Source organism: Poecilia latipinna, unplaced genomic scaffold (genome assembly GCF_001443285.1).
Source record: "Poecilia latipinna isolate Pla-1442-1.1 unplaced genomic scaffold, P_latipinna-1.0 Scaffold2393, whole genome shotgun sequence".
In the NCBI taxonomy this organism is placed as follows: domain Eukaryota; kingdom Metazoa; phylum Chordata; class Actinopteri; order Cyprinodontiformes; family Poeciliidae; genus Poecilia; species Poecilia latipinna.
The window spans coordinates 146,384-157,717 of record NW_015115009.1 but is presented as its reverse complement, the minus strand read 5'-3'; the positions used below and the strand labels follow the sequence as shown (position 1 = coordinate 157,717).

The 11,334-nt window shown below is 40.0% G+C and overlaps 1 protein-coding gene across 8 annotated transcripts in view; it reads right to left on the bottom strand.

Moving 5' to 3' along the window:
* Window positions 1-1,645: 1,645 nt before the first annotated feature.
* Window positions 1,646-11,334, bottom strand: part of mast3a (microtubule associated serine/threonine kinase 3a) — an 85,116-nt gene continuing 75,427 nt past the window's right edge. For 6 of the 8 annotated variants that reach the window (XM_015019238.1, XM_015019241.1, XM_015019242.1 and 3 more), the window contains 2 exons: window positions 4,866-5,050; window positions 1,646-4,074 (listed from right to left, as the gene is read on the bottom strand). In XM_015019238.1, coding sequence (XP_014874724.1) covers window positions 3,239-4,074; window positions 4,866-5,050 — 1,021 coding nt within the window. In that variant the 3' untranslated portion in view covers window positions 1,646-3,238. The remainder of the gene's footprint in view (window positions 4,075-4,865; window positions 5,051-11,334) is intronic. The other 2 variants (XM_015019240.1, XM_015019243.1) reach the window with 1 other exon arrangement.

The window sequence follows — 11,334 nt, the reverse complement described above, 5'->3', positions numbered from 1 at the left end:
TCATAGTACCCCCAAGAATTTAAAACTACTTTCACCCCTGGGAACATCATGTCTGTAACAGCAGCCATAATACTTGTGGTTTTGAAGTTTTCTATGTTGAAGCAAGAATTTGAGTTGTAGCTATTAACAGTGCATTAAAAACAGTAAAATCAAACCTGCAACACTAAAAGGGATTTTTTTAAGACATAAGCAATTAATAAAAAACTGAATAAAACAAATATGTTTAATAATGGTTCAATTACAGCCACTTTAAAATTACATTAAAAGGCATTCTGGCATATATTTTTTCACCAGAATAAAACTATGAAGGAAAATGTCTAGTGAACACATATGGCCGAAAATCATTCCCTAGCTAATTTCATTCAATCAAGAGATTTTACAAGATCAAAGTAGTGTCAATTAAAAAGTAATTTATGGTTATACTTTTAATGGGAAGCCAAAAAAAAAAAAGCATACCGTTTACCAAATGAATCTTTGGTAATTAGCTCAAAGTCTCTTAAAGTTGGAACTCCTCTTTGCAATTACCCTAATCATTAGGTGATCCTTACTCTAATTGCACAGATTCTATTATGAATTCATGTCTGATCTCTCTCACAGATCCACTCCAAAACGGTAATATTACTGTATGTCTGAATAAACATGTTCTAAGATTGGTTTAATTTTAAAATCTGTCAGGTGTATGAATAATTGTGGGCTTATTGTATTCTAACATTTTAAAGATCAGTTAGTTGTCTCATATTTCAGGGTCTTCACACTCTCTCTCTATGCCATGCTGCATTGATGCAGTAATTCATGCAAAAGGAGCCCCAAGTGTTCAGTGCATAGAATTTTACTGACACTTGTATATTTTTCTTTAATCTAATGTAATATTTCAATTCACTGAATTTGGGCGTTTTATTATCTGTCAGTCGTTATCAGCACATTACGAGAAACAGGCTAAGCATATTTCACTGTGTGTGTAATAAGGTGTATGAGTTTCACTCTCTGAAATAAGTAATGCAAACTATTGATGATGTATTCAGTCAAACTAGTCATTTCGCTACATGCTCACTAATCCTCAGTATTCAGCTCCATATTTGAGGTAAAAGAAAAAAAGTTTAAATTCAGATGTTTTTCCAGATTCTTTATGTTGCCTCTAAATACAACTTCTACATGTATATATCTGTTGCTGTGGTTTCCCCGTTTTGTTTTCTTTTCGCGGGTCTGGAGATAGATTCTGGGGTGTTGACTTGTGTTCTCTTTATGCTTCTTTCTGTCCTCCACTCCTTTCTCACACAGTTAATTCTGTGTGCCACACTGCCAGACAGGACATGTACATAATAATATAAAAAGTAGAATTTTTTTTTTTATCCCTTCTGTTGTCACTCCATACTTTACTATTTAGCTTGTGTTCTTGTCAGCAAGTGTCGATTCATTAAGAAAAAGAACATTTAATTTTGGAGGTGTGGCAGCTACGAGTTCCTAATTTTGAACTCAACATGGTTTAAATTTTTCAAATAAATATGCTTTAGAAAAGAAAACCCCTGCAGACCTATGTTAACATTCTGGTTATAATGTTTTAAGTGTACACAGCCTAAAGCTGCTTTACCCACAGCTTCATCAAAGCACAGTAATTATCAAGAGGAAGACACGACAAGGCAAAAGATTTGTTTCGGCCAGGGCTTGAGTCCTTTGCATTTAATTTATTTCAAGCACTTTTAATACAAGAATAATTAATATCACACCAGTCTGAAGCAGACAACCATGTGGTACGCTTTTCCCAATTGCTATTAGTTGATTTGGGAGGAACACATTTAATTCACAAAAATGTAAGTAGAAAGTTTTGTGTGAATAAACAGTGTTCCAGAAACAAGGAGACTCCGCTGATCCTAATTCACTAAGTGACAAAAAAATACTTCAAATACAAATGGATGAACATGAATGGATACTGCTGAAGAACTTCCCACCAATTTCTACTCTTAAACTGTGGAAAATTCAAAAGTTTATTTAATCCTGAATCATGTGCAAATTTTCTCCCGAGCTCAGCTTCTTTTACCAATCCACGTTCAATCTCCCATTACTGTGGGAAAAAAAAGTTTATACAATGACGCAGACAGGACAAATTAAACATTTTCTGAATTTAAAGAAAAGGTGATGAGTGGAGAAAAACAACCAAGTCCCTTGTGTTCACACATACAAAACATTTAAATCTGAAATCAATGTCTCAGAATGGTGACTAACCTTTTCACACATTTAAACATAAAACTGTAGAAAAACAGATGACAAAAATCTGAACTGAACGGCAGAAGGAGATTGATTTTATCTGACTCCATCTACTCTCAAGGCCACAAAACATCTCTAGAACACAGCTACTATAAGGTCCACCATTATACAGTATAAGTCTATAGCATAGGTTATTATTAGCACTGAAACAAGACAGTTCCATAGCAAAATATACAAAAGTTAACCTGTTCCTTCATCCGCCTGTGGAATTCTGAAGACTCATCTACGACTGAACAGAAACCAGGACGACTTAGCAGAAAATGTAAACCGTTTTTCATAAAAACACGCTAAAAATTCAATAAAAGTCAACTAAGCCATGTTTGTTGATGGCGTCAAGGCATGAGAAGCAGGCTGGAAGCACGAACACACATGTGCGCATGCACACACACACGTACGCACAGACAGACAGACAGACAGTCCCAACTTGTTCCCAGTCAGAGAGCTGCAGCAGGTTCAAATCCAGAGGAAGAGACTTCATCTAGACTATAGTATCACTCCTGATAACCATGCTAAGGCTACAGCTAGCTTTGGCAACATGGTATGTCGATGTATACACAGTACTCAGGATTAACGGGTCTCGATGTGAGGCAGAAAGCATGTGGTGAAGTTCTATAGTGCAACGTGAAGAGAGAAGCAGGTGTTTTCCTGACTGCACTGCCCAGCGACCTGCCGTCTGGCTGAAACATCAAAGGCCTTAAAAAACAGAAACAAGTCTAAAAGGCCATAAATAAGTTTCTTCAATGAAAATAAAATATTTACAGACTAAATCAATTACAGGTGCCACAGTGATCTGAGAACTAAGAGAGGAAGTAAACAGTTTAGCAGTCAGTGTCTGTCTTGTCTGGGGCCAGAGATGGAGGGAGGGAGGGACGGTGGGTGGATGGATGGATTTCTTGTCTTCTGATAGAATATTGTTGACTTTATCACAGTTTAATTGGTTCATGCAAGGCCATGTGATGCGTCGTTTGGGGGAGAACTAAAACCCTTCTTTGCCTTTAGACTTTGCTTTCTGCTGAGCTCCGCCTCCGTCCGCCGTCCCTCTGGACTCCACCGGAGACAGGTTGATCCAGGACGCTGTAAATGCTTCTGGCTTCGGGCTCGGCGTCTCCTCCGCCTCTTCCAGGTCAAAGTTCAATTCCTGCACTGCCTCCTGTTTCTTAAACGAATCCCTTCGCTCTGACAGAGCCAACTTCCTCATCACTTCCTTGGGATGGTGGCCACTGACCCGGTGCTGAGGCGAGCTGGCGGTGAGCCACTGGTGGTTCCCGCCCACGCCGGCCAGGTCGTGGGCCTCCCTCTGCCCCCTGAGGCTCAGCCCCTGCCGGCCGTGTTCACCCACACACACGAAGCTAGTGGTGGTGTTCCCTTCTTCGTCCTCCAGGCCCTCCCCTTCCGATAGCGGCATCTCCATGGTGTGGCGGCGGCTACTATATGCCTTCCTTTCTCCATGGTAACCTCCCTTACCCGTCTTATCTCCCGTCAGCTTCTCTGCAGATTGTACTCTCTTGAGCAAGGGTGAACGTGGCGGTTCTACGCTGCGTGGGCGTACCGAGTGGCGAGCGACCGTGGGTGGGGACAGTGTCTTCCCGTGGAAGCCCTGCATGGACTTGGGATGGCTCTGGAGACAGGATGGAGAGCACTGAGGGGAGAGCGGCTGAGGGGGGGGGATGCAGGCCAGAGGGGAGGGGGGGATGCTGCTGGTGGACTTGCAGCGCCCAGCTTTGGCGTAGCGGCCATGAACATGGAGGGAGCTGGGGCGTGCCTGTGGCACCGGTGAGTTGGGTGAACTGGAACTTGGAGACGAGCTGGAATCTGATGGAAAATGACAGAAATAAAGAACAAGTTCAGATCTAGCAGAAATGTTTCCTCTACAGCAACACACACACATACACTCTGACTCGGGCTACGTTCACGCAGCAGACCAATCATCCAAGTCAGACTTCTTCACCACAGGCTGAACGGACCAATTTTGATACTTTCACCTCAAATCTGATCTGAACCACTTCCATATGTGGAGCTACATCAGATCTTATGTATCCGATCTGCAGTCTGAACAGTCACATCACGTTTCTTCTGACTTTTACATCGGTGATGCGAGACATGCGTCATAATTCTGCACCAGAAGAAGCAAGATGGTAAATCTGGATGTAAACAATGGCTGAAAATTATAATAATGAAATGATGTAAGGAGTCAGAGTCAGTGAATGCATTACATCCCAATCACCACATCAAACAGAAGTGGGTCAGAAGCTGCAGTCAATGCTCCACTAAAGGCTGGTGCTGTTTGCTGGGTTTTCTGTTTATCAGCTTCCTTCGTCTGGTGACGAACTGCTCATTATGCTGTCGCTCTAAACAACTTTAACATCCATCCAGATGCTATGCGGCAGCCATATTTACTGCCATAAACAGAGTGCTACTGTTAGGTTATTCATCCAAGCATGCAGGTCGCTTTGGGGTCGGAAACCGTTCACACAGAAGTCTGACTACAGTCGCATTTAACTAGTAGTATCATGCAAAAAAAAAAAAGTTGGATTTCAGAAAAAAAAAAAAAAAGGCAAGTGAGCATCCAGAGCTGCCACGTGAAGGCAGCCTAAAGCTCTCACCTCCAGAGTGGTCAGGGGCCGGGGAGCGGCACGGCGTGGAGGGCCCCGGGGACAGGCTCGGTGTGGGGGAGCCGGAGAGGCTGTCGCTGGACGATTGGGGGAAGCCGGAGGAGAAGCTGCGGCTGCTCTGCATCGGGGGCGGAGCTGTGTGCTTCGACAGCTTCTTAAAGATGCGACGCCTAGTACTGGACAAAAACAACAAGNAAATAATAACAACTCTAATCCCAGAAAAACCCAAAATCCTGACAGATGTTTCCTCCTGGATCAGAAACGCTGCTGCAGGTGAGATGGTCAGATAATCAGGAGGTTTTTCACCACAGCAGCTTCTGCAGACGATGCTGATGAGCAGAAAATCATATTTTTATACATGATATAATCAGATTATTTCATTTATATTTCCTCTGTAACCTACAGATGAGGCTTTATAGTGAATCAGGTTATCAGAGGATTTCCTGCAGCGTTCTCTGTGTCAGTGTGAAGTGAATCTGTTCAGACTAAAATCTCGTCGGTTTTTCCCACTGACACAGAAACACACCGATGGCTTCCTGGACCTTCAATGGATCCCAATGGATCCCAATGGATCCTAATGGATCCGTTATAACAGGCTGATCCAAATCAGCTCAGCTCGTTTACAGTGGGCTGCAAAAACACTTTTCAGTTTTTATTTGTAAGAAATGTTTTGAATCATATTTAATTTTCTTTCTTCACTATTATGAACCACTTTGTTTAACTTTCATATTAAATTCCAGTGAAATTTATTTATGTTTTTGTTTGTAATGTGAAAATATGAAAAATTTAAGGGTTATCAATACTTTTACAAGCTGCTGTAAATAAAACATGTTCTTATTTAAACCTTACCAGAGGAGCAGCTTCAGACAGAAGGCCTAGTCAAAGCCTGGCAGCAGAGTCTCATTGTGGCAGAAAGCAGAAGTGATCCGTCTGTTTGCTTCATCATTCTGTTTCTGTCTGTGGTGAAACAAACTGTTCCTGTGAAACCACAATCATCCTTTCATCATTATGGTGAAACTTTCCATCAAAACGAGAAGCTGAGAGGAGAAAACACCTAAACTGTTTTTAACGTGAAAACAATTTATCAGTTTATCTTTGTTTTCTCCAGAATAATGAAGTTTTTCTCATTTCTCCATCAGATCATGAACAGAAAGTTAAATATTTTCCCAGAGTTCTTGTAGTTTGGAGCAAAGAGCAGAACTGAGATATAGAAACCTGTCAAAGCCTCATGTTTCTGACTCAGATGGAGGGAATCAGAGCCTGATGAATGTTTCACTACCTGAGGATTGTTCAGGTCCTTCAGAGCTGCTGTCATCCTTCTAGATGCCTGAACACCTGAACAGGTTCATGTCTGTTTACCAGACGTGAGATATTTAATTTAATTCATGTGTTTGAGTAGAGATGCATTGAAACATGGACTGGAGTCGGGATTCCTGATGTCTGTTAGGTCTGAGCTGAAAAGAGGAAATGATTTTTACCAGAACAGAATCTGATCATCAAACTTTAAGTTTCTCACTGAAACAGTAAAAACAAAGTCAGTTTGGTTTGAATAGAGACGCCTGATTGATGCTTTTAGGAAGAAAAAAGGAGGGAAGATTGGATTTTATTCAAGTCACATTTTAAAAATAGAGACAAAGCTGATCAATACACTCTGAGTATTAATCTGGTCCAAAGATGCTGGATGATGATAATAATAATAATAATAATGCATGTAAACATCTCCTGTAAGCAGCCATCAGTTTCATCAGCTCCTTTTAGCCTCAGTTTTCATCCTAACTACATTTTATTGTTTTTCTCTTCACATCTAACAGCAGAAGTTCTTCTTCCTCCTCCAGCTGCTATCTGAACGTCTCTGCTTCTGTTTCTGCTCATTTCTTCCGATCATAAGTTTAGAACCGTTTTTTCCTCTGTGGTGAGATGTGTTAAGTTTTTCCGATAGAGACAGGAAGTTGATCAGTTCCTGTTCTCAGCACATCAGCAGGATTTATATTTAGTTTGGCTGAGCAGCTGCAGAGACGAGAGAAAACCTGATGATGTTCATGACAGAAACAGGAGGGAAAAGCTGCAGCTTCATGTTCCTCCTGATCTCAGGCTGAAACATTGTTATAAATATCAGATTAATCTGTTTTACTCTGATGATCTGATCTGGTTTCAGAGAAATGTGGCAAAATGTCGACATTCTGTCCTAAACTCTACTTTCTACTAACAGATTTTTATCTCTTATTTCATAATTTTTGATAAAAACATTTCAGGATCCAGATGAAGTGTCCCGTTTGGATCTGATCAGGTCCAGTTGCAGACATGTTACTGGTTCATTTACCAGCTTTGGAAGAATCTGGTAAATTAAAGATGTTTGTCATAAATATCAGAATCAGCTGTGAAGCTGCAGCGTTTAAAGATCCGATGATTTCTGACTTCATCCTGCTGCCTGTTCAGGTCGACCCGATCCATCAACCTTCAGAACTGACCGGTCCACCTGCTGGTCCAAACAGCACAATCTGAACGCAAAATAATCTGCTTTATTCAACAAACCTGTTAAAAATAACTTCAAAATAACAGAATATTCCAGCCTAATGAGGGAGAAGTTAGTTTGAAGGAGAAAACCCATCCATCCTCTGGTTCTGTTGGTCAGAACCAGCAGAACCGACTGGACCGACCTCTGGTCCATCACAGAGGAGGAAACAGAATCAAAACCAAACAGGAACAAACTGATGTTTTATGTGTTTTTGTGTCTAAAATAGTTTTTAAGGTGAACAGCTAATATTCTCTTTATAGAAATGACATGTTTCTACTTCCTTCTGCTCCTTTTCACTCATGATTTCTATGAGTTACATGAATTATTCCGATTTGTTATTGAGTGAAATAAAAATCAAATGTAGATCTTCAAAATACGATCAAAACTATTTGATCTTTTTATTCTCCTCTTTAAATCGATGTCAGGAATCTGAAGTGACGGCAGGAGGATCGTTTCTCTTTATGACTGAAACAAATACAGAAAGTCGACACATGGAGATAAATCCTGAGGAATAAAATATGAGAAATGTGACGTTTGTTTAAAATCATTACTTCTCAGCTCACATATAAATAAGTTTATCTGTTTTTATCCTGTTTCTTTGCTGTAGTTCAAACTCTTTATCAAACTTTTTGTTTTTGTTTCCAGAGAATCAACCAGACCCAGACCCAGATGTTCTTTACTCCTCAGTGAGGTCGCCCAGAGCTGACCTCTGACCTCCAGCAGCCGTTGGCTTCTTATCACTGAGTTGGATCTCCTGGGATCAGCCCATCACATCATGTTTAGATGAACTGATTTCCAGTAGCAGGTCAGGAAACCAGTAGCATGAGCTAAGTGTTGCAGTCAGAGACTGAGCTAATGGCTAACAGCAGCCCAACCTAATGGCTAACAGCATCCCAAGCTAACAAGCTAATTATTTTCTTGCATTTTAACTCTGCAGCAACATGTTGACCAGCAGAGGAAATAAAACATTTCTTACCGCAGCTGTTACTGTGTGGCGGCCATGTTGGATTTTAAGATCCGGGTTGAAATGTTTGAATGTTTTTCATCTGGAAATTTAAGTTTCAGATTAGCTTCATGCTAATTTAGCTTCTAAAGACAGAAGGGATTTTATTTAATGCTTTATAATAAATTATTTTCTAGTATCAGAATCCATGTTAATAAATGAATAAATTTATTTTGTTTTTTATGTAACTTTAATGTCATGTTAGTCTCAGGTTTAGAGGCGAGTTTTATGATCCATTAATCTCCACAATCTTTGTTCCTCTCTTGTGTTTCTGTTTTATTCAGAGACAACAGGTGTCATATTTGTTACTGTTACCCTGAACAGAATGAATTAAAATATAAACTAATTTACTGCAGAAAACTGTGAAAACTTAAAATAAAATTTGGTTAAAATTGAATATCTGAGCTCTGATTTATCCTGATGTATAACATCAGGCTGCAGGACGAATGAAAAGCTGGAGATTCTAAAATATTAACTCAACATGAAACGTTTCCTTTAAAACCAGTTTTATGAATTAAATGAGTATTTTCAGTTTTTATTTGAGTTCAGATGAAGGTTTTAATTACAGCATCTTCAGCTGCTGAGAGCTGCAGTGATGAAGGAGTGATGAAGAGGAGGCTGATCTAACTCAGCTTGTCTTTGTGCAACATAAATCAGCCTGATTGCTAATGTAACCTGAACTTTAAATGTTTAATAATCTAAATTATGTTTTCAGTAACTTAGTGCCGCCTGTTGATAAACATCAGCAGCAGAAACTGAATCTGTTTTTCTCGTCGTTGTGTAAAAACTTTTACCTTCTTCCCATCGTTGCCTCAGACTCTGATGCTTCCAGACTTTTCTTCATCTGTTGGCTCCTTTAAGCTGCAGTCAGACTAAAATCAGCTCCTTTTAGCTTCTCAGTTTCACTCTAACTTTACATTTCCTGGTTATTTTCACATCTAAAAGCAGAAGTTCACATGTTGCAGCTGCTATCTGAACATTTCTGCTTCTGGTCATTTTTTCCAATCAGTTTTAGAAGCGTTTTTCTGCTCTGTGGTGAAATGTGATATTTGCTGATAGAGACGAGAAGCTGATCAGTTCCTCTTCTCTACATGATTTATATTTAGTGATTAGCCGCCCAGTTGTTGAGGGGAGATTAAAACCTGTGAAAACCTGACGATGTTCATGGTGAGAAATGTTTGAGTTTAAAACCAGAAGCAGGAAAAGCTGCAGCTTCCTGTTCCTCCTGAAACATCAGTCATGTGGTTATAAATATCTGATTTCTCTGAACTGTTTAACTCAGTTTCCAAAGAAACGAGGCAAAGTGTCGACATCCTGGTTTAACCTCAGAGTTTTTCATTAATTCATCACAGTTTGATAAAAACTGTTGGTTCACATGGATAAAACTGTTAATGTAGAAAAACCCACAATGATCACAGAAACAACTTGAATCTGACCAGTGGTGGAGAAAGTACTCAAAAATGTACTTAAGTAAAAGTCAAAGTACCACATTAACATTTTACTTAAGTAAAAGTAAAAAAGTACTGGCTTTTAAAAATACTTAAGTATTAAAAGTAAAAGTACTTGAATACATAACCTAATCGCTAATATCATTAAGTGAACTGATCATATTTAATTTTAATACATAAGAAATGTGCCATTTTAATGAACAATGCCACAGATTAAACATGTTCTTATTGTGTTTATTCTCTGTAACAGTTTATACTTAGATATGTGATTCTATGAATCATAATTTCAGGGATGTATACATCTTGTCTCCTGTCCTAACATAGCATGAACTTCATTAGTGACATTTATTTAGAAAGAAATGCAACAGAAAGTGGATGGAAAGAAGGTGGGTGAGGGAGGACATGCAACCAAGGAGCCACGCAGCAGAGTTGTAGTCAAGACCACTGAACCCGAGACCAAGACCAGCGCTACATGACACAATAAAATTAAGTTTATCAAAATTGGTTCTCAGATTGATCTGAAAGATCCACATTCCCAAAAAAACACCTAGATGTAAAATACTTAGAGCTGAAATTTATTTAACCAGTATCAATTAAAACTCATTTCTCCGTTTTGCTTTCATGGCTGTGCTACAATCCGCAGTGGTCTCTTGCTATCCCTAGAAAAATAACACCCTGGACGGTTGCCCATATTGCCCATGTCAGAAACCACAACTGAAAGCAATTAACGGTAAATAATGTTCAACTATGACACTGTCCAACGGCGCAACAAGAAACCAAGCAGAAGGAGCACCGTGACTATTCTTACCCTCCCTCCCACTGCGATGTTTGCCACCATGACAGGAGACGAAATCAATCAATGAGCATGCTCTGTGTTCATTCAACTTTTACTTATTCGGCAATTAAATAAATGTGTGTTTACACAAGAACAAAGAACGGCTCTCAGTGAGGCTTCAGTCCCATCAACCTTAGTAAAGATCCGTCCAGAAGAATCGGATCGTTCCTGAATGTCATATTACTATATTCCACTTTGGTCACAGCGTTGTCCCATATGCGACACCTCAGTCAACACACAATGGCATGAGTGACAACTTTTTTTTTTCATCGCAGATGCAGCATGTCTCAGTCAGTACAGCTAGCTTTGCTAGCATCACGTCCACTAGCTTACCTTTCTTTAAGCTTTCCTTCGAAGTGACGCTAAAAGTTGGATGAAGTCCCCACCGTCTGTGAAAGCGAAGCGCTGCTGATTTTACATGTCGCCATATCTTATGATTTATGCAGCGCTATTATATAACTGACGATCAGACAGACATCTTCTCCCGCTCAGAGGAAACCACTGCGCATGTCTGGAGCTCCGCGTGCGAGTAAAGGTGGAGGCGATGGGTGACAACAGACACCAAGTCACGTCATTGCTTGGATTTTACGGCGCCACCTTAAAACCCTGAACTTCACATTTTAACGGAAAAAAAGAGCAACACGGCTTGGATGTAACGA